Source organism: Vanellus vanellus (genome assembly GCF_965231255.1).
Source record: "Vanellus vanellus genome assembly, chromosome: 2".
Lineage (NCBI taxonomy): Eukaryota > Metazoa > Chordata > Aves > Charadriiformes > Charadriidae > Vanellus > Vanellus vanellus.
The window spans coordinates 113,248,077-113,274,729 of NC_138906.1; the positions used below are offsets into that span (position 1 = coordinate 113,248,077).

General features: G+C 40.5%; 1 protein-coding gene across 1 annotated transcript in view; it reads left to right on the top strand.

The window, feature by feature from the left end:
- The window catches only part of PIEZO2 (piezo type mechanosensitive ion channel component 2), a gene marked incomplete at both ends in the record, with an annotated part of 316,577 nt that overhangs the window by 213,293 nt on the left and 76,631 nt on the right, over window positions 1-26,653 (top strand). The window contains 11 exons of the mRNA XM_082499215.1: window positions 738-900; window positions 7,511-7,639; window positions 8,740-8,778; window positions 10,578-10,719; window positions 11,119-11,258; window positions 13,354-13,590; window positions 18,131-18,254; window positions 19,872-20,149; window positions 20,825-20,973; window positions 21,717-21,890; window positions 24,418-24,459. Of these exons, the coding sequence (XP_082355341.1) occupies window positions 738-900; window positions 7,511-7,639; window positions 8,740-8,778; window positions 10,578-10,719; window positions 11,119-11,258; window positions 13,354-13,590; window positions 18,131-18,254; window positions 19,872-20,149; window positions 20,825-20,973; window positions 21,717-21,890; window positions 24,418-24,459 (1,617 nt within the window). The remainder of the gene's footprint in view (window positions 1-737; window positions 901-7,510; window positions 7,640-8,739; window positions 8,779-10,577; window positions 10,720-11,118; window positions 11,259-13,353; window positions 13,591-18,130; window positions 18,255-19,871; window positions 20,150-20,824; window positions 20,974-21,716; window positions 21,891-24,417; window positions 24,460-26,653) is intronic.

Here is a 26,653-nt window from a genome sequence, read left to right on the forward strand (position 1 = left end):
TTTTATTATTCTTAAGTGTTTTTCCAACATAAGTCTCTTACTTGATAGAAATATTGTAAGATCCCAGTTTTTCCAGAAATAGTCAAATACCTCATATCATTGATATTAATACTGCAATTTATTTTTCTTCTGTTTTTTTCTTAATGATTTGATCATCCAGAACAATTGCCTTTCTGAATGTTTTCCTTTTTTGTTCACAACAGCTATGAATTCAGTGAAGTACGTTTATAAGTATTTGGATAATTAGATAGCAAATTATTAGTAGTATTAGCTTTTGAAAAAAATATCAGCAAGCTCTTCAATGTGCTGAGGAGATGTACTTCAGAGCTCTGTCCTGGCAGAGTGAGTGGAATGGTGTTGTATGTCAGTTTACTAAATCTGAAATGTCATGTTGCTGTGATTTGCCAAACAGCCTTGCAGCCAGATTTTCTCTCCCCTTTTTTCTGTAGCTCTGGACCTACAGGGCGCAGGTCATTTAAAGTTTTCACATTGGACATGATAGATGTAATAATATTGTACTTCCATTTTTTATGTTGAAAACCAAGCACAAAACCCATTCCTTTTCACTAAATATTGCGGAATGAAAGTACTCACTGCATTTTAGTTAAGGTGGAAAATACTGTTTTTGAACAGAGCAATCAGTATTATAGGTAAGTAAAAATTACTGAAACAAAATTTAAACATTCTAAGATTTGGTGTTTATTCTCGAACTCTGTTGTTGTTTTTTGTATCCACAGGTTGTTTGGTGTGACTTCTCTTACTCAGACAAACTGCTCAAGCACTTGGATGATCATCAAAAATCAAGAGTTACATTGGTATCACCATGCTAATCCAATCTTACTGCTGGTGATGTACTACACCCTCGCAACTCTCATCCGTCTTTGGCTACAAGAGCCCATTGTAAGGGTAACTTCCTTCTCTTTTTTAGCGCTAATGACTGTGAGACTGTCCAAGGCAGATACTGGCTAAGAGAGGTGCAAACATTCAAGAAAACTAAGGGAAATAGATAGCAAGCACAAGCTGGTACCTTGAATTCGGTCTTTATTGATGTGTCTTCAAGAGTCTGATCTTTCAGCAGTTACATGGATATTCTTCTTCAAGCAGAACTATTTGTGTAGGGACTACAATGGCAGAGCATTGACACTTACTCTAATTTGGAAATGCAGTATTGGTATGCAGTAGTGTAGGTGCTATTGGATGGAAGGCAAGCACCCAGGGCTTGTCTAGCAGGACTGAAGTAGGATACAGGATGGCACAGGATACTGTGAGACAAGGCAGAGATTTGCTATTTTATCATACATCGAGAAAAAATTTCTTAAAACCTTTCCTCTTGAATCTGTGCGCCAGAGTGAAAATCACAGCTTTCATTGAAGAGCAAGAGAAAAAGGAGACAAACAGTAAATTTTTACTTCTTCCAGTTTCAGAGGAAAAAGGGAATATAAGAACCTAAAAGTATCTTAAAAGCATAGAAACTGGAAGTATAGAGTATGATCCTAAGCATTACTTATTTTAATCTCCTGATCGTCTGAGGCTTCACACGAGTTTTAGAGTTCAGGTTTAGCAGTGCTGTAAACCACAATGAAAATACTCATGACTGAGCTGTGAATTAGTGGAGTTTGTGGTAGCAAGTAAAAATGTTGAAGGTTTTCTTATTTTAAGGGTGTGTCTTCATATGACGGATAATGTAAAAGTTTAGCATTTAAAAAGACAGACAAAATACATCACCTCTGAATCGAGATGTCTGATATTTCGGTTTACATATATTGTGCTTCATAATAAAAGGTGAATGATGCCAGAGCTGTCAGTTTGAGTTATTAAAAAATCATGCCTTAAGTTTCCAGAAATCTTAAGACTGGCTTTTCTAAAGTCATAAGGTTTTAAAAGGTCGTGGTCCAGTGCCCACTGGCACTGGGTTCTTTTAGGGTTTTTTATCCTATTATTTTTTTCTGCAGCTGCAGCAGCTGGAAACTTGCTTTTTTTTTTTTTCTTCTTTTTTCCTTAAGTGAAAACTGAGGTTTCCAAATGATAGTATGATTTTAGCATTGGGGCTGTAACAAAAACTTCACATCTCACAAACTGCATAGTGAAATCATGAGAACTGCTCTCAGAGGAGTAACCACCACATGTGAAATGCAGTTAGTGGGAGCTGTGTGATCTCAGCATCTCTGGGAATTCATTGACAGTACCCGGGTTGTTTTCGTCCAACTTTCACCATCTTAAAGTTTGGTGCTGGGTCTGAGTTAGTTACTGTGCTTTTTCAGTGGAGAGAAATGGGCCTGTCTGTCTCAGGATAGAGTCTCAGAATCCCGCAAGTTCCTGCAGGGACTAGAGAGGAACTAGTGTGGACTTGCCTGCACTTCTTTCTTTTAGATTACTTGTGTTGTCCAAGGTGGATATTCCCATAAGACACTAAAATCAGTCTCTGAGAACTGGAAACGAGTCCAATTAGAGATGCTTTCTAATCAATTGAGCTAGAGCGAGTAAGTCTTAAAAGAGATATTCCCATGGATATTCCCATAAGACACTAAAATCAGTCTCTGAGAACTGGAAACGAGTCCAATTAGAGATGCTTTCTAATCAATTGAGCTAGAGCAAGTAAGTCTTAAAAGAGATTAATATAAGAAAAATGGATGTCTCTCAAACCCATGGCTACATGAGCGGCAATACAAAGTCTTGGCACTCTCATGGGACCTTCAGATGCCGGGGAGTGATGCTTCTCTCCAAAGAGAAATGAACACTTAAAAAGCAGAACATTGTAAAGAAAATTATAGCCGTGCATTAATGCTTATTTTTGATGCATGGGATGTAGTGATGCAAGTATTTGTCATTAGAAAGAGATTCTGAGTTTTGCAAAATTTACCGTCTTTCACACACTTTTTCCTTATAGACTTTTTTTGTCTCAATGCGTTTTGTTGTTCCTTCAGTGGTGCCATCAACCAGGAATTAATCTTTCTCTTACTAGCTTTCTCCTAGTAGACTCTGTTCTCAATTACTTAAATCCAGAAATAATTGTATTCCAGGTTTAATTGAAATGTTTTTTGACTTGTGAATTTGTGGTGCTTTGACTCATTATGGAACTAAGTATATAAAACCTGCCTTTGAATCCCTGGTGGTTTCAAAGTTACACTGTATTTAGGATCTCACCCCTAACCTACCTATAGTTGAATGGATGGCAAAGACAATAGATGGACTAGATGATCTATAGAGGTCCCTTCCAACTCTGAAAATTCTGTAATATGCTATGTGCTGTTTAGTGTAAAGCAGTTGTTCTCTGCATACTGCTGGCATGTACAGTAAAAAGTGGCTCATCTTAAAATTTTATTCAGAAGAATCTCTGGAACAAAACCTGTTTTGTACAAAATGTGTCTGATAGGTTGTGCCTAAGGAAATATTTATTCAGTCTAAAAAGATGTACATAAGCTAAATATAATACTGGTGTAGCGGATTCTAAAAACAGCGTAAGACGTGTAGACCCACTGTTTTTTCCCTCTTCTGTGAACTGCATCTTGGTGTCCTCACGCGGACAAAATTCCTGCTGGATTGCAGCAGGAGTTGCCTCTGAGACAGACGCACTTGAAACTGTCTCTGAATACTGCAGCTGATGAACAATTTTACAAGAACAATGCCCGCTTCAAATCTTGAATTTCAGGGTGAAGTTTCTTGTGCTCGCTGCACAGCCATTCGAAGTACAGCATGTATGATATTTCAATGTGCGGTCTCTGTGTGGGATTCTGTACGGATCTTACTGATGCAAAATGTCCTTGGCGGTCAGTGGAAGTTTTGCTTTTCTTATGCCCGCTATTTTGGATCCTGATTTGTTCTAACATTGAGTCTTGTGAAATTCTACCTCTGCAAATAAGAAGAGGTAATCTGCCTCTGGAGATTTCAGCTCATAGTTGTAACTGCTAGTACTGAATATATGAATAAGGCCCATTCATTCTGTCCAGCGAGTGGTAAGGAATAGAACAGAAGTCAACACAGTTACAGCAGTTTAATGTGGAGTCCTCTTTTAGAATTTTTAGAATGGTTTGAATTAAGAGGCATTTGAGAGTTGCTCAGGTAGCGGAAGAACTGGAAGAATTAGAGAAGTCAAAGGACTCTCACAAGTTATAATCCTAGTACTGTGTTTTCTGACTTTTCTTCCTCATCTGAGAAAGAGAAAATAAGATTTCTTACCCTCCCCTGTAGTCACTCAGGCTAAAAATACGTTACTAAAATCATTGTTCACGTCTTAGATCTTTTGGTATTGTTTTGGGCACCCTGCGTCCAAACTAAGTGCTGTTGATAAGCAGTTCTTTATGGTCCACATTTATATTTATGTTTATTTTATTTATAAGTTTCAAATGGCAGGGACAAGTATTTTCAGCACACAATCAGTTTATTTCATCTTAAAGTTTTGCTAGGAATGCACTTTCACGGTCAAATGTAAATACACAATCATATGTGAAAAGTGCTACCATTGCCTCTGAAAAGTAAAACTAAATTAATAACTATTGTTTATCTAAGTCAAGGTTTAAAAAATAGGACCTTGCTGTTAGGATTGGAATGGAGAGAGTTTCAAAAGCAGATAGGATGTTTGGATGTCCTGTTCCTATGGGTAGGTTTGCAGACCTCTGCCCGGCATCCTGATTTATTCTTATTCTATTGCATCAGCTGATTTTGCATAAGCAATGAGAACACTTACACCAGCTAGTTCCCATTAAAAGCCTAATTTGAGACCCTGCATTTGAAACACCTCAAGTTCAGACAAAAACTAGCTTTTACACCATGAGGTATCTTTTTGTTGGCAGTAGATAGAGTTTAAGTAAAACAGCAAGTACCGGGGCAGATGGATATTTCTGTTGCAAACCAAAAGTCAACTTAGTAAGACTTCATTTGAAGTAGAAATACAAGTATCTGCTAAGTAGAAAGGACAAAATAGGCGAGAGAAAAATCTTAAGTCCTTACAAACAGACACTTCAGGTTGAAATAAAATATGACAATCAGTTGACTTGAACAGTTGTTTTGTAGTTAATAACAGGGCAAGTTCAGAACAATGCTACTAAAGCTGGTGTGTAGTCTATATTTTGGCTGCAGCTCAGCAAACTTCCTGAACCTCCACTTAAGTCCTACTCAAGTCAGTAAGACCTCGCCCCAGGTTCCAGGTTCCACAAGCCTGTGTGTACTTTGCTGAATAGGGGTGGGTTTATGAAGCAAGACCTTACAGCTGTATGAATGAGGATTTGGCTCAATACTCTAAACAACTGATACCGGTGGAAGTTGTGGTGAGAGGAAGTAGAGTTTTGGTAATACTTTGAATTTGGTAATTCAAAGTTTGTTGAGCTTTGGTAAGTTCAACAGCAATGTAGGACCCAACTTGAGCACTTTTCATTTCTTCTTAGAATCTCACGTGTGTATGTTTAGTACTACAGCACTTCTTCACATAGGAAAACAGTTTTTTAAAGCAGTACTTCGAAGCATAGGTAAGTCAACCTTTCAATCCTCACCATTCCTGCTAGTTTTGAGATAAACATCCAGGCATTAATGGATGGCAGAGTGGAATAGCCACTGCTGGTATTATTCCATAATATTCACTTTATGTTCTTGCATACCTTCCTCTGAAATTTTGAATACTTATTATTTCCATCAGAGCCAAAAATCTAAAAACCACGTGAAGTCTTGGGAGAAGAGGAGAAACCAGAAAACTAAGGAATTAGAGAGGGCGAATAGTAATGAAAATAAAAAGTAGAGTCGAGATCTAATGTTCAAAATGAGAGATTGGGCAAAGGCAGAGAGCAGAGTAACTTCAGTAGTGGCAGCTTCTCCCTGATGGTATCCCAGGGCCAGTGAGTCCTGTGGAGCAACACTGTGCTGGAGATGCTCACAGCTTTCACATGCAGCCCACTGGCTCCAGAGCACCCCCTTACTCCCTTTAGCACCACATGGTTGAGCTTCCTTTTGCCACTGGTATGAACGGCAAGGTTCTGCTGCTTTGTGACAGCTCAGTTGGGAAGTTCAAGATTGCAGGAGAAAGAGGGACAGTGCACAAAGAAGTCTGGAGGAGCCCAAAGAGGAGCTGTAACCTATCATGGTTTATGTACACATGCCCAGGTCTCCCACTTGTCGCTGTGCTATAAAAGATCCTTATTCAGTCTATTTGAGAGGCCCCATACCCCTGCTGGGCCATGGAATTAAGATGGAGTTAAGACCTCTGCGTTAGCAATTCTCTGCAATTTAGTGGTAATAGTTCCTGTCACAGATGAAGAAATAGAGCATGTGGATCATAGACAATCACAGAGTCACGGAACAGTCCAAGTTGGAAGGGACCTCTGGAGACCATCTGATCCGAATTCTTGCGAGAGCAGGGCTTCAGATTGTCCATTCAAGATGTCCACTTGGATTAGCTCAGATTGGCTTGGCCAAGTCTTGGATGTTTCCATCAAAGGCAGCCAACACCTGTGATTAATTGTTCTCATGGTGAATGTTTTTTTTTTATATCCAGAATGCATTTCATTGTAGCAAATTATGCCCTTAGCCTCTGGTTCTATAACCATGCCTTCCTGTGAGAGGAGTACTTCTGTCTTCTCTAAAACAACAATTTAGGTATTAGAAGGCTGAAAAACACTCAATTCCTGCATCCTTCAGCTTCTTCAATCTTCTAATCATCTTGACAATTTTCTGGTGGACCCCCTCCAGATTTTTTGTGTCTCTCTTGAACTGGGGGATGTCAGAACTGAATTGCAGGTATGGCCTGGCACTGGACAGGTACAGTGGAATAATCACATCCCTTGATCTGCTGGCAGTACTCGTGCTGAAGCAGCCCGGGACATGTTTGCCTTAATTGCTGCCGTAATTCACTGTTGGCTCACGTTCAGCTTGCTGTGCCCCGGGAGCCTCTGGGCCTATTCCACAGAGCTGCTCCCCACACAGTCTGTCCACAGCCTTTAATGTTATGTGGGTTTATTCCAGAGGCAGGACTTTATATCGAACTTTGTAACCCTTGTGCATTTTTTGTTGGCCCATCTCTAGCCTGTCTCTGTATGGTGGCTCTTCCTTCTGGCCCATCTACCTCAACTCCTAATTCAGTGTCATCCACAGCCTTTGTGTGGGTGCATTCCATCCAGATAGTTTTGATCTTTCCAGTTCTTCAGTTGTTTAGTGAAGCAGAATTGGCTTTTCACATATATAGGCAAATGAGAAGAATGAATTTTCTTTCAGTACACTCCCTTGAAAATTAAACATCTGTACACTAGCTTATGGTATGACTATATAGTAAGGTAGGATGTGGAGGTCTGTGTAATTCTGATGTCTTGTAACTATCAGGAAAACATCTTGGCATTGGCAGACTAGCAGTTATAGAAAAGCTCTGTCATAATTTCTGAAAATGTCATCTCAGTAAGGGTTATCTATCATAAATCGAGTGCGTTAGACACTAAAAGATGTTTCAGAGACATACTTTGGAGAGGGAGTATCAATTAGGGGAAAATTTTAGAGAGTTATAACTAGTCTTGTCACTTGTATTGTTTCACAGACGCCTGATGAAGAGAAATCTGTTAGCAGGGAAGATGACAAAGAACTAGCCTGCAGCCCAGTTCCAATGACAGCAGAGAGAAGACGCAGTCTGTGGTATGCAAGCCACTATACCACTGATGAGAGAAAAGTAAGGCTGGAGGGGGAACGGTTTCTGCATTAAACCTATTTCAATCACTCGGTTAATTTTATCACAGTTACTTTGAAATTAAGGGGAGCAGCATTACATAGGTTGCAAGTAAGAAGGTCTTCATATGTGATTATATAAATCAGATATAATATCAAGCCTATGTGGCAGAGTAGGAATATACTTTGTAGAAATTAATAAAACAAAAAGAGGAGCCAGTGTAAGGAAGTAGAAGAGCATGCTCTGTGTTTTCGGCTTCTGCATTTAAGAAGTTTAGGGCCAGACTTTTGGCATGAGGCTGTTATCTTTGGGCAAAACAGTTAGAAAGTAAGTCTGTCAGGGAGCTAAATCCTGATGTAAAGATCTGATGTGCCTTGTAACTACTAATTAGCACTGTCATTGGTAAGGGGGGACCGCCAGCTTATCTTCCTCCAGGCATGCTGGTGTCCTTGTTGGATATTTATAGCAGGGCAGGTAAGGCAGTTGGTGTAAAAGCTCCTGGAAGGGTCCAGCTTTCTGTCATCTGTCCTCACCAGCTGCAGTGCAAAATGTCATTTGATGAGTTGCAGTCAAATTTGGGATCTACAGACAGTCTTTTGAGCCACATATCCTCAAGCCCCAAGAATTCCGCCATAATAATAGTAATGGTAAACAAGCTGGCAAATGAATGAAGTATCACATTTTATATTAGGATAAACATTTAATTGGAAGTATTTTTATAATTACAGTAATTCTAATGATCATTTAAAAACTTAGTTTTTAAGCATTGGATCATTAGAAAGACATTAGAAAGCAGTTAATCAGTATAATGCCATACTGATTAATTCTTTGACCTCGTATCTAAAATTTCAATGCAACATTTTCAGTTTTGGTTTAGGATTCACAGGAACATACAGTAAAGTTATGTCAATACTATGGCACACTAAATACCATTTTATGGAGCATAGTATACAATTCTGCTGGCTTTTTAAGAATTCTTTCTGAATTTCTTAGTGCAAATCTGCAAAAGTCAGCAAATATGCATGCATATATTCAAAGAGTTAGACTTATTCATGCTTGAGCCATGCTTCTTTAATAATTTGTCCTTGCATTGCTTTTTGCAGCTTCTGTCAATGACCCAAGATGAATACAAGCCATCGGATGTTAGTATACTACTAGTCTTTGTAATTTTATAATTCTTCTTAATGTGTGGAAATACGGATTACACTGATATATACAGATAAAAGCTTAGATGACATTTTTAAAACTTCTTTATTTTGGTTAGCCTGCCAATAACCTTGATTATCCTAAATATAATTGTCTTCTGCTTCCTTAATAATTGCACTGAGAACCCACTGATTAGCCCTAAAATTGATCATTTGAAATTAAACTGCTTGTAGTAGTACCAACTGGCAAACGATCTTCGCTATTTCACTGGGTTTTAAATAAGGTATCAAAATAAGCTTTCTAATGCAAGCCATCTTTAAGCTTGATTTAGTTTCTTTGCTGTATTTTTTTCTTTCATTCGTGTTGAAATGCTGAGCCTGACTTACAGCACATATGAGTTCAATTTACAGAAAATCCGAGCCTTTGTTTGAACAGACAGCAAATGATCCATTTATCTTGACTGCTATAGACCCTAACAGACTCTGAAAGTGGAAAAATCCTCTCGGTTCAGCATACACAGAAGAATGGAGATGCAGATGAACTTTGGGAGCAGCTCTAACCAAATCGAAGTGCTCCACAGCCTGTGCTTGGTGTAGCTGCTGAATATAACTGACCGTAACCCAGATACTCTTCTGAAACAGTCCACGCATGCCTGTGCATAGTTCCAACAGGCAAAACGTGCTCCTATCTCGCAGTCTAAGCAGAAGTCAGTCTTCAGTGTTTACTGCCATCAGTAACCCATTGCACGTGAATTTCTGCCAGTACCAGAGTTATTTATGGTTATGGTTGCTGGAGCCCTAATCCAGATAAGCACAAGGGCTGACATTTAATTCACAGAAATAAAAGAGGGAAAGAGTGTTGAATGAGTACTACCAAGTGGCGAAAATGTCGCATCAATAACAATAATTACCACAAGTGGTTTTATTAATGGCAGCAAATGTAGATCTCGCCAATAATAATTTAAAATTGAGGGTAATTTATAACCATAATTTTCATAACTACTGGAAGTAATGAGATGTGAACTGAAGTTTGAAAATCTCAACGTCTTAGTTTGCCTAAGAAGGCGGATGACTTTTTGGTTACAGCTTTAACTTAAACTCAGGAGATATGATAATACTTTCCTACCTTGGCATTAAGAAGCCAGCTTAACCTGGGAAAGGCAGGATATCTGAAGATGGGCTCACAGAGTTACTGTTTGTGTGCTGAGCCATGTGATCGACCTTCATCTTCCCCAGCTGTGGATGTGTTAACTTAGTCCACCTTTACACTGCTTTTTCTTTCCGTTTAATTTCATAGGTAGGAGAGGCCAAGAGCATGCAAATAGTAATTTACCGTGGCTTAGCTGACCGCAGTAACTTAATTGCTTTTGCTTGTGTATCCACGCTTTTATTCCTTTTCAGACTGCTTGTGTGTAAATTGGAGCGTTACCCAATGCAATGTGACATTCTGGGAATTTGAAAAAAAAAAACTTTGAAAACTTTATAAGGAAATATTTATAGAAGTTCAAAGATGCAGCAGCATTTTACTGTTTGCTAAAGAACTTCTTCACTGAAACCAATTTGTGATCCTATTGATATTGCATAAAAGGCTAACAACAATTAATTTTGGAAGCTGTTAAGTGCTACTTTTGCATGCAACATGACTATAACATATCAATGTCTTTGGAAGGAAGTAATTGCTGTTGCTTGTTAAGCTCCTTTAACTGCCAATCCAACAATAGCGAAGCACAGAAGTAGGAGTCACATTATCCTAAGAGCCACCCCAAATGCAGTCCCTCTCTCCCTTGTCCTGGCAGGTGCTGCTGGTAACAGTGAACGGGAACCCTGCTGACTATCACACCATCCACCCCACACTGCCTTTAGAAAATGGTCCGGCCAAAGCAGACATGTACTCAACACCACAGTATAAATGGGAGCCTTCGGATGACATGTCAGGTAGTGAATTGTCTGGAAATTACCCTTAGTTCCATATTTTTTCTTACTCTCTATCTCCGTTCACTGCCGCTAGCATTTATTTTCATTTTGGTAAGCTCTTTAGCCTGTTGAAGTTAAATAATTGCTGTCGCCTTACAACGATGGCTGACTGCAAGGCGATTTTGTAAACTGGGCTGTAGGCATGTACTATCCAAAATACTTTGCCTACCAACACAGTGATTGTGGGTTTTGCGTTGATTCACTGTGCTCAGATGTAATTTTCGTTGGCTCCCGTCTTGAGCTTGCTCATTGCTGTAGAAGTAGCCATCAGAGCGATTAGACGGGAAATCATTGCAGGAGAGAGTGCATATACTACTTTTAGACCAGCATGAATGGCAAATAAAAATTTCTTTTTCTACTTAGAAAAGGAAGAGGAGGAGGAGGAGGAAGAGGAAGAGGAAGTTTCTCAGGAGGAAAAAGAAAACGTTAAATTACACGCTCTGGTCTCTGTGTTCCAATTTATCATGAAACAAAGTTACATTTGTGCTCTGATAGCTATGATGGTAAGTACTGGCAACGAAAAAGTAATGCTGTAATTTTACAGATAAATGTGTCTTCTCAATGTTTTCCTGTAAGTAAGTAATCTCATTGGTTGGTTTTCTGTGAGTGTTTGCATCAGAGTAATAAAATACCAATATGGTGTCTGCATCATCTTGGGTCCATTTTAGGTTATTGATGCAGAATTCCCAGGCCTGTTATAAAACCTATAAATAGGGCAACACGTGGGGTTCTGGGTAAAGCATCACATTTCCAGGACTGGGAGCCCTGGGTTATGTTGTCTGTTGAATGTCAGAAAACCACTGGGGCTCAGTTTTCTATTGATTCCAAATATTCTGCGTAAGCACACTTGTCATGCTTTTACTCGACTCAGGAATCTGCCTACAAAATTAAAGCACTTCATAGCGATATAGTAAATGTAAAACATATAGTTCCTATTTCATGTTGAAGCGTGCATCCGGTTACTCTCTGAGAAGAAAAGATCTGTAAAGGCCAATTTCCTACATTGACACAGAAAGGTCTCAAGGAAAATGCAGCTTTGTGCCAAGCAAGATTTTGCTATCGTTTTACTTACCGCCCTTATTTCTCTTCTTCTGTTGTTGCTTGCTTTTAAGCCCACTTGATGCAAATACCTTGAGCTGCACTGTAGCAAGTTTTCAGCATAATGATTAGCTCGCTCTATATATTCCCAGTGCAAGCTTTGGTTTTACTGTTTTGGAAAGGTTTCAACTGTGATGAAATTAAGCGTAAAGCTTCTTGGCCCAATTTTGCATTAAAAATGGTAAAACAAATTAGCTTGGCTGCTTCTTGTTTGCATAAAGTTTCAAACTTTATTTGCTGTCCTTTAACAGGAAAACTTTCTCAGCTAAATAAAGCAGTCTCTTTGTGCGGGACCTGGATCTGGCTTGATGCGTTCTGAGACATTAGCAAGTAGTTGTTTTCATGTTGACACAATGCCTCTTTTTCCTATTTTTTAAACTCAAATGCTTCACATTATCTGCATTTCATTTCTAGGGCCATACCTCTCAATATCAAAGGAGAAGAGGTATTTGAAGAGCTTTCTTGTAGTTTAATATTGAGACACTAGTAGCTTTTTTGTTAGTGATATATCCCTATTTTATATGACCCAGATTAATTTATGAATTTATTTATGGTGTGATCCGATGCAAGTTTCACTTAAAGCATAGCCAAACACAGCTCAGTGTGAGTTATTTTCTTATATGGGGACAGAGAAGTAGCATATTAGTGTTTTTCATATACCCTTAAAAGACATAATTTTCAAGGGGGGCTGAGCTAAACTGATTGAAATAGTCATAATGTTTCATACTTTTCTATTTAAATTGAAAAGGAATCTCAAATGTTTTATTGACAGTTATTCCACAGTTATACCAGCATATAGCTGAATTTAGTCCTAAATCGATAACGCAATGTTAATAAAAAACACTTAAAACCCCAGTCCTTTTCCCTGACTGTTTGATAGAGCAGTTTTCAGTAACTGATTTCTGCAAGCTATAGAAAACATTCTGTATTTGTGAGTATTCCAGGTAATCTGACATGGTTAGTGTAGACTAAATGTTCTTCAGGTTAGGTGTGTGCGGTGTGTGCATACCATAGCTTTCCATTTTAAATGCATTCCACAAAAGCTAGAAGAGTATGGAGTTAGCGTAGTTTTCTAAGTCTGTCAAACGCCTTGAATGTAGTAGCTATTGAATATGTTCTGCTATTCCTCCTCTGAATTTTTTGCTGCTAGTTTTGCAAGAAGATCTTGTGTGCGCAAAAGTTCGTCTGTATTTTCCATCGCTTTTAGTTTGGAGTAATGAGAAGCACTGAGTCTGCTTACAAACCTCACCGAGGTCCAATTAATGCACAAAGCAGGGTTCGCCCTCAGCTTTGGACTTTGTAAGAATCCACTTTCTGCGTGTTCTCCAAAGGGTCTACTGTAGCTGGCCCAGTAGCTGATTAATATGGGTGAGAGTCTCATCGTAATGATAATGTGTGCTAAGGAGAGAAGCGTAAATTAAGTGTAACTGGCAATATGCACCAATGTTGTTCCTGAATGTATCTGTGAACGTTTTTTACTCTCTTTCCTCTTTCCACAAGGCGTGGAGTATCACGTATCACAGCTGGTTGACTTTTGTGTTACTGATCTGGTCTTGCACACTGTGGATGATTCGGGACCGAAGGAAATATGCCATGATCAGTTCACCGTTCATGGTTTTCTATGGAAATTTACTGCTAACGTTGCAATATATATGGAGTATTGAGCTCAAGAATGATGAGCTTCCTCAAGTGTCTGGTTTTTTAGAAAGAAAGGAACCTGGGGAGTTGGCATCAAAGGTAGGTGTTACAAACAGCTGAGATTTATTTATGAAACCACAAAATATATTGTGATAAAAAATGTGAATCTCTTGGCATTTCTTTAAGAGTGAATCCTCAGTATTCGGTATAACCATGTTCAGTAACAGTTCCACAATAAAGCATAACTCATTAAAAAATAGTGTTCAGAAAATTGCTTCTTGCTTCTTGAGCTAATACCATAACAAATGTTTCAGACATCTTTGTAGATTTTCATGATAATTCTGTAGAAAATTCTTAGTAGATGGAAATTACTCACTTGTTTGGTCTTATAAACCGGATGCAAAACTAAATGTGATTTGATTTGTTAGTTAATACCCATGGGATGTCAGGGCTGACTCTCAATATGATGGCAACTAGAATTGTGGTGTCATTGCAATTACCAATACTCCTCACTCCCTTATGATTTGGCACAAGCAGCAGTACAGGGCTGTGACTGAGCTTTAATTCTTTACCCTTACACCTGAAGCAGCATGAGTTGGAATCGATTTCAGGTCAGAAACAAGAGAATTTGTTGACCTTAGTGCATGACATATTTTTTTCTTGATGTCTTGAAAGCACTACAAAATGCAATTTGTTTGGCAGGTTTGCTTCTGGGGGAGGGCATGAGCATGAATAGGAAGTTGCTTCCTAGAGCACCCAAGAGAGGCATCTCAGAGAGTGCGTCTAGTTGGCACTGCTGCCCTTGCACTAAGGGAATCACTTCCCTTGTGACTCCTAATTGCCATTTAAGGTGATTCTCTAAGTGATTTTCCTTGTTGGCAGTGCCCTTTGGACAACCGTCTCTGGGTCTTTAATGCATTTGAAAATTAGTGAGTGCTGTATTACTTCTCTCATAAAGGTAGGGTTAGTTTAGTAAGGGAGCTAAAGCTCAAGGGGTTCTGCAAGAGAAGTTCTAGAGTTTCTCTCAATGATTTTGTAAATCTCTAAGGAGTTTTAACTGTCTTACCTTTGACATTGGTTCTTATTAGCTATATCTTCAAATATCTAAAACTATCTGGTGTCAAGAAAGGAAACTGTTATGTATACATGATGGTTTGGCCACACCCATAAAACTAATAGAGGATGTCTAGTGGGGTTTGTTAGGCTGAATATAATGCACTCATGGAGTCACAGAATAGTTGAAGTTGAAAGACACTTCTGGAGACCTTCTGGTCCAACTCCCTTACTCAAGCAGGGCCATCTAGAACTGATTGCCCAGGCCCATGGCCAGATGACTTTTGAATATCCCCAGGAATTGAGACTTCACAACCTCCCTGGGCAACCTGTGCTAGTGCTCAGTCACCCTCACAAGAGAAAAGTATTTCCTGATGTTCAGAGAGAACCTCCTGTGTTTCAGTTTGTGCCTGTTGCTTTTTGTCCCATCACTTGGTACCACTGAAAAGAGCCTAGCTCTGGCCTCTTTCCGCCCTCCCTTGAGGTATTTATAGACATTGGATGAGATTCCCCCTGAGCCTTCTCTTCTCCAGGCTGAGCAGTCCCAGCTCTCTCAGCCTTTCCTCATAGGAGAGGTGCTGCAATCCTTTCATCTTCATGGCCATTCAACTGGACTCTCTCCAGTACTTCCATGTCTCTCTTGTACTGGGGTGCCAGAATGGGATACAGCACTCAAATTGTGGCCTCACCGGTACTGAGTAGAGGGGAAGGGTCACCTCCCTTTACCTTCTGGCAACACTTCTCCTAATGCATGTCAGGATACCATTACCCTTCTTTTCTGTAAGGGCACATTGCTGCCTCATGTTCAACTTGGTGGCCACCAGGATCCCCAGGCCTTTTCCGCCATACTGCTCTCCAATTGATTCTCCCCCAGCATGTAATGGTGCATGAACTGGTTGTTCCTCCACAGGTGCAGGACTTTGCGCTTCCCCTGTTTGAACTCCATGATGTTCCTGTCAGCCCATTTCTCCCGCTTGTTGAGGTCTGTCTGCATGGCAGCACAACCCTCTGGTGTATCAGCCACTCCTTCCAGTTTTGTGTCATCAGCAAACTTGGTGAATGTATACTCTGCCCCATTGTCCAGATCATTAATGATGATGTTGAACAAGACTACATTCAGTATTGACCCCTAGGGTACCTCACTGGTCACTGACCTCCAACTAGACTTTATGCCACTCGTCACCATCCTCTGAGCTCAGCTGTTCAGCCAGTTTTCAGTCCACATCACTGTCTGCTCATCCGGCCCATACTTCATCAGCTTGTCCATCAGGATCTTATGGGAGACAGTGTCAAAAGCCTTCCTGAAGTCTAGGTAGACAATATCCACTGCTCTCCCCTCATCTACCAAGCCAGTCATTTCATCGTAGAAGTTTATCAAGTTGGTCAAGCATAACCTCCCCTTGGTGAGTCTGTGCTTACTGTTCCTGATGATTTTCTTGTCCTTCATGTGCCTGGAAATGGTTTCCAGGATTAGCTGCTGCATCACCTTAGAATCATAGAATGGTTTAGGTCGGAAGGGACCTTTAAAGATCATCTAGTCCAACCCTCCTGCCGTAGGCAGAGACATCTTTCACTGGATCAGGTTGTTCAAAGCTCCATCCAAGCTGACCTTGAACACCTCAAGTGATGGGGCATGCACAACTTCTCTGGGCAACCTGTTCCAGTGTCCCACCACCCTCACCTTCCCCAGGATCGAGGTGAGGCTGACCAGCCTGTAGTTCTCTGGGTCCTCCTTCTTGCCCTTCTTGAAGATAGGAGTGACATTTGATTTCTTCTAGTCTTCCAGCCTGTATCTCTCCATTGCAGCTACGCAATCCGTCCCACCCCGTCTCTGTGACCCCAGTAAGATCATAGCCCTGCACAGAGGTGTCTAATTCCTTGTGGTTTTTCCCCATGCATTAGTGTACAGGCACTTCAGAGAGGCACATGGCGTGCTGATTTCCCGCAAAGGATCTGGAAGGTTTCTCAGTAATGGTGCCTTGAAAGAATTTCCTTGCTTACATACAAATGCTTGAGGTGACCCTACATAAGCCCTGTTTTTTTGATTATGTGTTTCCTTTCATTCACATCACCCCAGGCACCATTTGCTTGTCAACCCTGTCCTTCACTCCCTTTCAAGACTGCTAGTAACTCTTTCCCTCCCCGTTATTCCTAGTTCGAAGTCCTTTGAATAAAGATTGAATTTAAATAACAATTGGATACCGTATTCTGCAAAGAGAGGAAAATAGGAAGAAATGTACTATAATTCTTTGTGCATAATTTTCTGCATGCTATGTGTGTGTTTCCTGGTCTGGAAAAGAAATAAAATGGATACTGTAAAAGGTGGGCTAAAAGCGTTTCTTTGATCTGCAATCCTTCAAGACTTTTCTTAGAGCCAGCTCTGGCTCTGGAAATGCCAAGGAGAGCAAGGTGTAAATGCAGCAGGGAGAGGGAGCTAATCACTGCAGAACAAATCCGTGTTTTACAATATCAGTGGTTTGTGTTGCAAAAGCCAGAGCTCCGGGAGGTATCTGGAGAAGCTGTGACAATTCACACAGGCTGACAATCTGCTGCTGCAGCTCAGTGTTAGCCACAGAGTCGGTGAAAACGGCTGTCGCTAGCCTGGGACTTCTCCTTTCCCCCATGAAACACTTGCACGTTAGATGAAAAACAGGAGAGTTCTTTACGTTGTACTACTGGCCTTGTCATCCTATTGTATGCAAAATACTTGGCTCTTAGGTTTTTCCTATTCGAGATTTTATTCTTCTACCTTAGAAAGCAGCAAAACAACCATTGTTGCTTTGCAGAATGTAGACATAAAATCAAGTGTGTGATGAATGAGCATCGTGCTGTTTTCTGAATTTTGGCCATCTCTCAGTATTGCAAAAACTGTTGAATTTAGCTTTTTGCAAAACACAGAAATGCAGTCTTCATTGAAGAGATTTATTTATTTCTAAGGTATCCTGCTGTTACGGAATTGTCATTTCTTAAAAATCTTCAAAGAACTAAGAGCCATCTTAAATCTTGTAACTGCTCCAAATGCAAGGCACATGCAGTTGACTGTGTCTTTTGTAACTTAAAGACATACAAATAAATTGTTGATTATTAAATTAATTACATTTAAGCACCTGAAGTACCAAACCTCCTAAATCAAAAGACTTAGGATATATACCAAACCCTAATGACAATACACTCGCCTGCCTGTGCTTCTTCCCCACAAAAAGGGAAAAATGAGCAAAAACGGACAGATGGAAGTTATAGCAATCAATATATAAAGAGAAGATCCTTAAACTTATAATACAGGAGTTAAAAACTGAATAGAATGGGGGAGAATAGAACCATATAGGTAAATAACTTTAAGAAAAGAGGCAAAGTGAAAAGTTATTACTCAATGGAAAAGTGCAAATGGAATAAAGTCGTTTTTAATGCAGGACGTTTCCTAAATGACAACTTCCACAAAGATGCACTTTGACACCGATGCCATCAGTGTCATTTTCTGATGGACAGAGAAAACAAAGGCATGCAGAATTTATGAAAACATGTTTGCATTAGCAGGACATAGGATATCCAGTTAGTCTGTTGTTTTTGTTTTGATTTTTGTTTGCAGATTCTTTTCACAATTACTTTCTGGCTACTGCTTAGGCAACACCTCACTGAACAAAAAGCTCTTCAGCTAAAAGAAGCTACATTATCTGAGGTCAAAGTTGGAGATGAAGAAGATGAAGAAAAAGGTAAAGCCATATCCAATTCAGTCCTTCAGTCATGATAGAAGTTCCAGTTACTGCATTTCTGTAATGCTGAAAGCAATTAGCAAGATACCTGTTATTAGCTAAGGAAGATTACAAAATCTATGTGCAACTATCTCTTGGGATATAAAAATAAAGCACCTTTGAACTTCAGAAATACAAATAAAATGAGAATTTTCTTTACTGTTGAACTGCAAAAAAAAAATGGAAGATGACTAACTCATTTGAGAAATGTCCTGGGACTTCAGTTTACTCCTGTGTTGCAAACTCAAACCAGCAGATTAATTGCTGTAGGAGTTTAATCACAGGAGAAGAAGAGTTTACATATGAAATGTCACTTACTAAATTCCTTGGAATTTGTGTTTGCACGTAAACAGTTCTACAAAACCAGAAGTTAAGCTACTAACTTCGATGGGAAAATAAGCATGTATATTTTCAATGCAGGGGCTCATTCTATCAGAAGCATACCTGAAAGCAAAATTTACTGCTACAATTTCAGCTTATCTAACAGCTCGGTGGCCTGTTCCCTCTTTTGCTAGTGGGCACGTGTTCCCCCAAACCTTTCTTGCCCTTTTCTGTCTCTCTGGATGTTGATCTGAACAAGTTCGACTCACTGAAATGGTAGAAAGCCAGCCTGGGAAGCAGTGATATAGCTCCTTCTTCGAGTCATTCCAATATTTGTCTCAGTAGAATGTCTGATCAGTGTCAGAGCTGGACACTGCAAGGATTTGCAAGGCAAGAGCAAGGAAAGAGTCTGAGAAGAGGGATGGTGAGTGGGACCAAAGGAGCGGGCAAGCATTTTGGTGGTGAAGTCTCGATATTGTTCTCAATGTGAAGAAAAGCATTACAGCTATATGCTATGAGTTTGCCAAGCCCTGTTATCTGGATACGTGCTTATGTGTACTTGCTATTGGGGGGACACTTACCCTGGCCTCCACAAGTCTCACAAGGTTAATAATGGGGAATCCTGACCTCTTCATAGGGCAAAAGCAGCTTGTCTTTTCTGCAATAATTCAGGTACATACAGCAAAAGAAGCTGGAAAAGTAGTAGTTTATTTGAAAAACAGCAGTGTTAGTGCAGCATTTATGTTTTTTAAGCTTGTTTAGGTTTATGTTAATGTTTTCTCTTGCCTGTGGTTTTTGGAGGTAACCACAATATTCTCTAAAGGACGAAACACAAGATGGGAGGTTCAAACTCAAGATGAGAGTTTAAACTTTAAACTCAAGATGAGAGGTTTCTGGTGGTGCTGGTGGTTTCTTTGTTTTCCAGTTTAAAAGGTTTCTTGCCTGGGAGTAAAGGTTTTGCCATGGAAAGTGTTTTGACTGTTATCCATTATACAACCCTTAGGCTCTAAATTTCCACTACAGCTGCCTGCATTTCAACGTGAAGACGGGTGTCTGGTAAGGACATATAGTTATGCACCATATGGCTCAAGGAGCAGGTTGAAGCTCATATGAAGTTAAAACTCTTTCCCCTGCACTGGAGCCATGTAATTCAGAAATACGGTCTCTTGTGAATATTGTGTTTTAAGTTTCTGTTGTGCACGGAGATTTTACTTTCCACCCGTTTCAATTCTTACTAAAAGTCCCCAAAATAGACAGAAGCCAAATACGACTCTCTGTTTGCAGAAGATGAATTGCAAGAGGGAGAAGTGGCAGAAGAACAGGAGGAGGAGAAGGAGGAGGAGGAGGAGGAAGAGGATGAGGAGGATGAACAGGATATTATGAAAGTCCTGGGGAAGCTGGTGATGGCTATGTTCATCAAGTACTGGATTTACGTCTGTGGGGGCATGTTCTTCTTTGTCAGCTTTGAGGGTAGAATTGTCATGTACAAAATCATCTATATGGTACTGTTCCTCTTCTGTGTGGCCCTCTATCAGGTAAGTGAGACCTGGGTTAACTGAATTTTGTTCTTGAATACAATGGTTCATACCTTTAACTTGGTAATAAAGTAGCTCCAAACAGAATTCATAAACAGTGTGTTTGTTCTTTAGTTAGGTGCAACATAATAAGATCATTTGAAGGGGTTAAGACTGATTCTCCTTTGGCTTTTGATCATAGTGACAGGCAAAGTGCACATAAATTAGATGCATACAATACACACTTCTGCTCTGGGACTCCACCCCACATCACTGCGAGTTTTGGAACCTGTGTGGGAAAATTCTGTGCCTGTGCATGTTCCACATAGCCACTAGTTTTTGTGACAACTGGTCCACACAGCTTCCACAACCCAATGAGCAGAGACCCTCTCCTCCTGAACTGTCATCACCTAATGGTGATGAAACTGAGTGACTGAAGCTGTCCCTGGCATTTATGGCTGTGGCTGTGTCCCAACAGACATTTTTACACAAAAGTCTGTGCTTGGGTGCATGTGCATCAGGAATAAAAACTGTATCTCAAAGAACTGTGGCTGCTGTTGGGAAAGCGTTGTTTACTTCAAGCCAGCTAGGAAAAATAGTATTCTTAGTCTTTGTTTGCCAGTACAGTGTTGTCAGTATTTTTGTCAGTGACTTTGCCTTCAGCTTGTTTCAACATCTTTAGTGTGTGATTTTCAGGTGCACTATGAATGGTGGAGAAGGATCTTAAAGTACTTTTGGATGTCAGTGGTTGTTTACACGATGTTGGTACTTATCTTCATCTATACATACCAGTTTGAGTCGTTCCCTGGGCTGTGGAAGAACATGACAGGCCTGGATGAAAACAAGTAAGTGTTTTCAATTAATTTCTTTTTTTTTTTGGACTTTTGAGTTCAGTGTGGTGGAATGCTCTGAGAGCAGTCTTCCTTCTTGTGTGGTAGAAACATCATGAGATCATCCCCGGGCATAGCTGTCTTGGCTCAGCTCTGAAGCCACAGATTTATTGGTGTAACAATAGAGATGAGCAAGGGCATGAGAGGTGCACAGAGAGTCATGTTCACCTGCTGCCAAGGCCTTGGCACTGCTCCTGTTGCCAGTACAGTGCCCATACTCCTCTGTACCTCTGACCATAGGAGCAAGATCTGGGAATAGATTAAGGGTAGAGTTGGATGATGTTTGGAGACGATGAAGGTGGACATGCCTTCCTGCTAATAAGGAGGGCTGTGTTTCTTCCTCCTTGTGATGTGTTGGGCATTTCTCAACAGGAGCTTACATGAAACAGTGTATGCAGTATTAGTGGATCTCCAGTGCAGGGCTTTCAATCAGAGCCAACTCCTCTGGTTCAAGAAATATATGGCAGGTTTGGTTCATTTGACTCTGTACATTTACAGTATCTCTCTACATTACTGAGTCTAAATGTAAGATATTTGCATTATAAAATTTGCTGATTTAGAAGAATTTTAAAAACTAAACCCACACAACAAGTACAAGCCCCTTATTTCCTGTTGCAAATGATTTGTAATAATGTCTCATGGCAAGAAAAAGATTTTGGTGCGAAAAGGCGGCTTAGTGGCTTACATTTTTTTTCCAGACTTGCGGACCTTGGCTTAAAACAGTTTTCTGTGGCTGAACTCTTCACACGCATCTTTATCCCCACCTCCTTTCTGCTGGCGTGTATCTTACACCTTCACTATTTCCATGACCGATTTCTCCAGCTCACTGATTTAAAAGCTGTAACCAGCAAACAGGACAACACTATTTACAGGTAAAGAAACAAACTGAATGGAGTTATTGATTATCTGTATGAAAATGCTGTTTCTGACTGTCTTGAAATGCTCGCTTTTCATTAGATCTTTTTTTTCCTTTGCTATGAGTACCGGGCTTTAAAAGAAGGTGCTTGGTATCCAGCACCCTGCTAAACAAATGACAACCAAAGTATCTGTCTTCTCCCGTTTACCCCTACACACTGAAGTTTTTCATTTTGGGGTGCATTTTCAAAGGTATTAATGGTATTTATGTATTTATCTCATTGGCTTTGACCTTTAATGGGGGGTAGATGCTTAATTGCTACATATGCCTTTTTGTAAGTCCTGTCAATAATAGGAAACATGGCTTTTAATTTCAGACACTTCTGTTTTTCAATGTCCATTTTGAGGGACAAATGAAGATTGGGAAGTCTTTGGCAGATACCACATTTGCATGGACAGGACTTTTTGTAAAGTTGAACTTCAAAAATGGAAAAATCCCAAACCTGTGGTCACACTTAAAGTACTGACCCTTGGTTATGTGGGCTCTTTGAGACATTCAAGAAGTTCCTTAGCATTTTTTCATGATTTTGAGACCTCACTTTTCCTGTGTTTAACTCTTGCATATTCTCCTGAATAAAAACATATCTGGCCTAGGATTCTGCTCCAGGGGTATAAGAGAGAGAAATGGGTTCATAGAACATAGAGTCATATTATACGATGACATTTACTCTAATTCTTTGAAGCAACCAATTCATTTAGACACTATTTTTAAAGTGTTTACCTGTCCAATGATAAGTGTAACTCAGCTGCACTTCTGTGAATGGGGACTAGCTGCATAACATCATGTACACCACAGTGTGTTGTGCAATAACCACAGTTTATCTTAACAGAGAATTCTGCTCTAAGACTCACTAGATTTACAAAAACATTTCAGATATTTTTCATGCATTCAATTCAATAGGAAGCTACTTTACAGTGTATGGTACAAGTATGTTTCTGTTCCCTGTCATCAGTGCATGAGAACAAGCTCTAATTTTGTAGAATGTTTCTGGTTTCTGTATTTAAATAATTGCTAAAACCAGAACAAATCAAACTGGACAGTTTCCTAACAATATTGCAGGTTTTTTTTAACTTACCTTCTTAAATGGCTGTTTGCGTAATACCTTTGTCTTTTCTTGAATTGCTAAATGTGATGGTGGATTCAAGGGCCTTTTGAAATGGCCTGTGAGCAAACTTTCTTTGCCCATAGCAGACTTCTTGTGCAGCAGCAGGTGGACATTAACATCTCTGAACTGAGAGGTTGTTAACATCTCTTGCCCAGAGAGGTTGTTGAGGCCCCATCCCTGGAGGTGTTCAAGGCCAGGCTGGACGTGGCCTTGGGCAACCTGGTCTAGTGGGAGGTGTCCCTGCCTATGTCAGGGGGGTCGGAACTGGATGATCTTCAAGGTCCTTTCCAACCTAAACCATTCTGTGATTCTATGATTCTATGAACTGGGCAGCCAAGCCCTGCAACTGGAGCCCTGATAGGTGTCTGAGCTGAAATGGGGGTTGTTCCTGGGCTGAGGCACTTGGGGGAATGCATTACAGTTTGCAGTAACTGCACGAGCTGTTTTGTCGCCCGAACACTGCACTTGTCCTGAGTAACATAGAAACAGCTTCCACCTCCCTCCTAGTGTGATCTAGTAGGCACAAAATTGGAAAAAAAAATATCCCTAAGGCCCTCCCAGGATTTAGGTGGGTTCATGGTACAGTACACTCTGCCTGTGAAACCACTACTTGCAAATCTTTCTATTATACATGAAAGATACCAAAACCAGTTCCTCCATCTGCCCCCGAACTGCCATGTATGATTATGGTATTATGTTTGTGTCTAACTGAGGAGTCCTGTTCAAATTGCTGAGACTGTTCAGGTATTAAGATGCTGCTTCACATGAGCAAAGTTTGCAGAGTGAGTTCAAGAGGAAGGCTCTGCCAGCTGCAAACAGAGGGGGCAGAAACTGGCACACTGGAACTGGCAGAGTGAGGCACTTCTCACGTTTTATAAAGGTCAATTTTACATCTGCAAGAGAAAGACAAATCCTCCAATTAGGAATTCTCAAGCCCATTGCCTTGCGGCACCATGAATTTTGATATGGCAGAGATAAAGGCTGTGAGGCAGACAATTTTTATGGTATGATGCTCCATTATATTCACCTTTAAATAAAAAAAGAAGCCAAGTAGCTCTTTTTAAAAATATGCAGAATATTCTGTGGATTACTTGAGCTAAAGCAGTAGAGGCTGTTCTCACATTGGGGGTCCATGAGAAGAACTTGCAGTTCTAACTGAAGTTGTGTACGGTCTAAACGTTGCAGTACTACGTTTATAAGCTTCCTAGACTTTTCCCTGCGTGGTGTATGTTAAGCTTTCAGGTTGTGCTTTGTTATGACAATGTGTTTCTCTTGGTAAGTGCATTCGTTCCTGTTTAATGGTTTCCTTTTCTCTCTCTCTAATTCATTTCCCATTTTCACCTCATGCATTCTTGTGCTTTCATCTCCCACCTCATAGCCATGCCAAAGTCAATGGCCGTGTTTATCTAATAATTAATAGGTGGGTACTTCAATTCTTCCTTTCCTTTAAAACAAGTATACCTTAACTCTTTTGTTACTTCTTAATTGCCTTAAAACAAAGTATGTTCTTGCCGCACAGTACTGTGAAGTAAGCAGGGAGAGAATGTTGTTCAGGTATTGTAGACTCCTAAAGCTGGTGAAGTAGTTAATACATCTCTCCTGCATATGTATATGTTGTCAGTTCATCTCCCAGCTGGGAGTTCTTCTCTTAAACTTTGCCGGTGCCTCAATACAGGAATAATTGGTCCTATTTGTAATTGGCTGCAGACAACAGACTTGGTTGAGGAGGCTCGTTTATCTACCCTTTGTTTGTGCATGGAAAGATGCATGCGTGCATGTGAACACATACGCACAGACACATGGCCCTGTCTTCCTCACAAGCACCCAAGGAAAGGGAGTTTCAAGGTCGGGTGAATTGGATGTGCAGTATGTATTATGAGTTTGTACAGACTGAGATTTCCTGATTCAGAGACAGAAATGGAACATGCAGTGCACTGAAATTCATAGGCTGAGTTGGGTGCTGCGGTATCCAAACTACAAAAGCCCGTATTGCCATCATCGTCATACCTTTATAAATGGCATCTTGAAAACATTTCCATGCATTTGATTTCTTTCAAAATATTTGACTGGAGTAAATGTGGGCTTTTGTTTAATCAGCTCTGAGAACAGAAGGACTTCTGAGTTTGTTGTCACTACTGAATGTAAACAGAAAAGCCAAGAAAACAGCTTGTTTAGATCTATGTGACTACCTGCGCTAACAAGAAGTTAATTCATATGCCACGTTCACGCTCCTTTTTCAAATGTCATCACATAGTTTAGGCCAGCATCCTTAAAAGTTCACCAGAGCTGGAAACCTGGTCTGTAGGAAGCCCGCGTGTCAGGGGGCAGCGAGGGCAGGCGCCTCGGCGAGGGCAGGCAAGCCGGGAGCTGAGGGGCACGGCCAGGAGGCAAGGTTGGGCTGTCTCCCACGGGGAGTCAGGAATGGGAACCATCAACTGAGGGAGAGGATCTGGTCTGGAGACTGTAACCCGGGTCAGCCGCAGCCAGGGGAGCTCCCAGCGAGTCCATAGAGGTGAGCCAGACCGGAGGTGAAGGCAGGGAATCAGCCTGTGTGTCAGGCTTAGGGTCAGGGGCACACGGGAGCAGGCGCAGACACGGCTGCGATGCGGCCGCGATGGAGGGCCAAGAGCCCCAGCGCGAAAGCAGTTCCCAAAGGAAGGAGAGGGACTCCGTGTCCTGAGGCTTCCTGGCTTGCAGGCACCCCAACACGGGCCGTGGATGCAGGCAGCAAAACCCCCTGCAAGGGCAGGGAAAGCACTCGGGGCCCTGCCAATAGGTGTATGGCGCTGGGTGCTTGGTTTGGATCTCGCACACCAGATATTCAGGCGACGGGTCGCTAACGTTCTGCAGAGCCGAAAGCTTTCTGTTATTAAGGCTGCGCGTGACAGATACTTGAGCAATTGTTTTGAGCCAGAAGGTTTCAAGCAATTCATAAACTGCAAAAGAAATTATCAAAGGCAAAAGATGCTTCATAATTCATCCAGTAAGTTGTTATTAATTAATTTTCTGCTCTAGCAAATTACAAGTAGATGAAAGAACTAGGAGTCCAGCAAGAACATGGGGCACAAGCCTGATTTTAGGGCCTCTAAAATTGCTTTGATGCCTAAAACTATATCTGCTAGTACACTTCTTGTTGCTGATACTTGATACTGATACTGATACTTGTTAATGAATTTGAGGATAGGAAGTGCTCTCAGTTAAAAGCGTTAGTGGCTGTACCTTCAAGGCTTGGTATTTGCGTTATTATTTAGTTATTCCTCTTCCTAAGTATCAGACACAATACCTTTGTGTTAATTCTGATAGCTTCACACCCGTATATGCTTTCCAACTTGAAGTTACACCTGACTATCTGTGAAGCCTGTATAGGTAGCTTGTCTTAGATATTCTAAACAACTAGTGCAGTTTTTAGATCCTAATATCTAAGTGTTGTTTGTTACATGCTATCATGTGATCTTGTAGTAAAAAAAAAATAAAAATAAGAGGAACAACCACCATAGCAATAAATGAGAAGGTTTGAGAAGAAAGATTCCAAGCAGACTAACTTTTTTAATAGTGGGCAGGGGCTCTTATCAAGCCTTGGACCTCCTGAGCACACGGTCCTGTGTTCAAGCCTA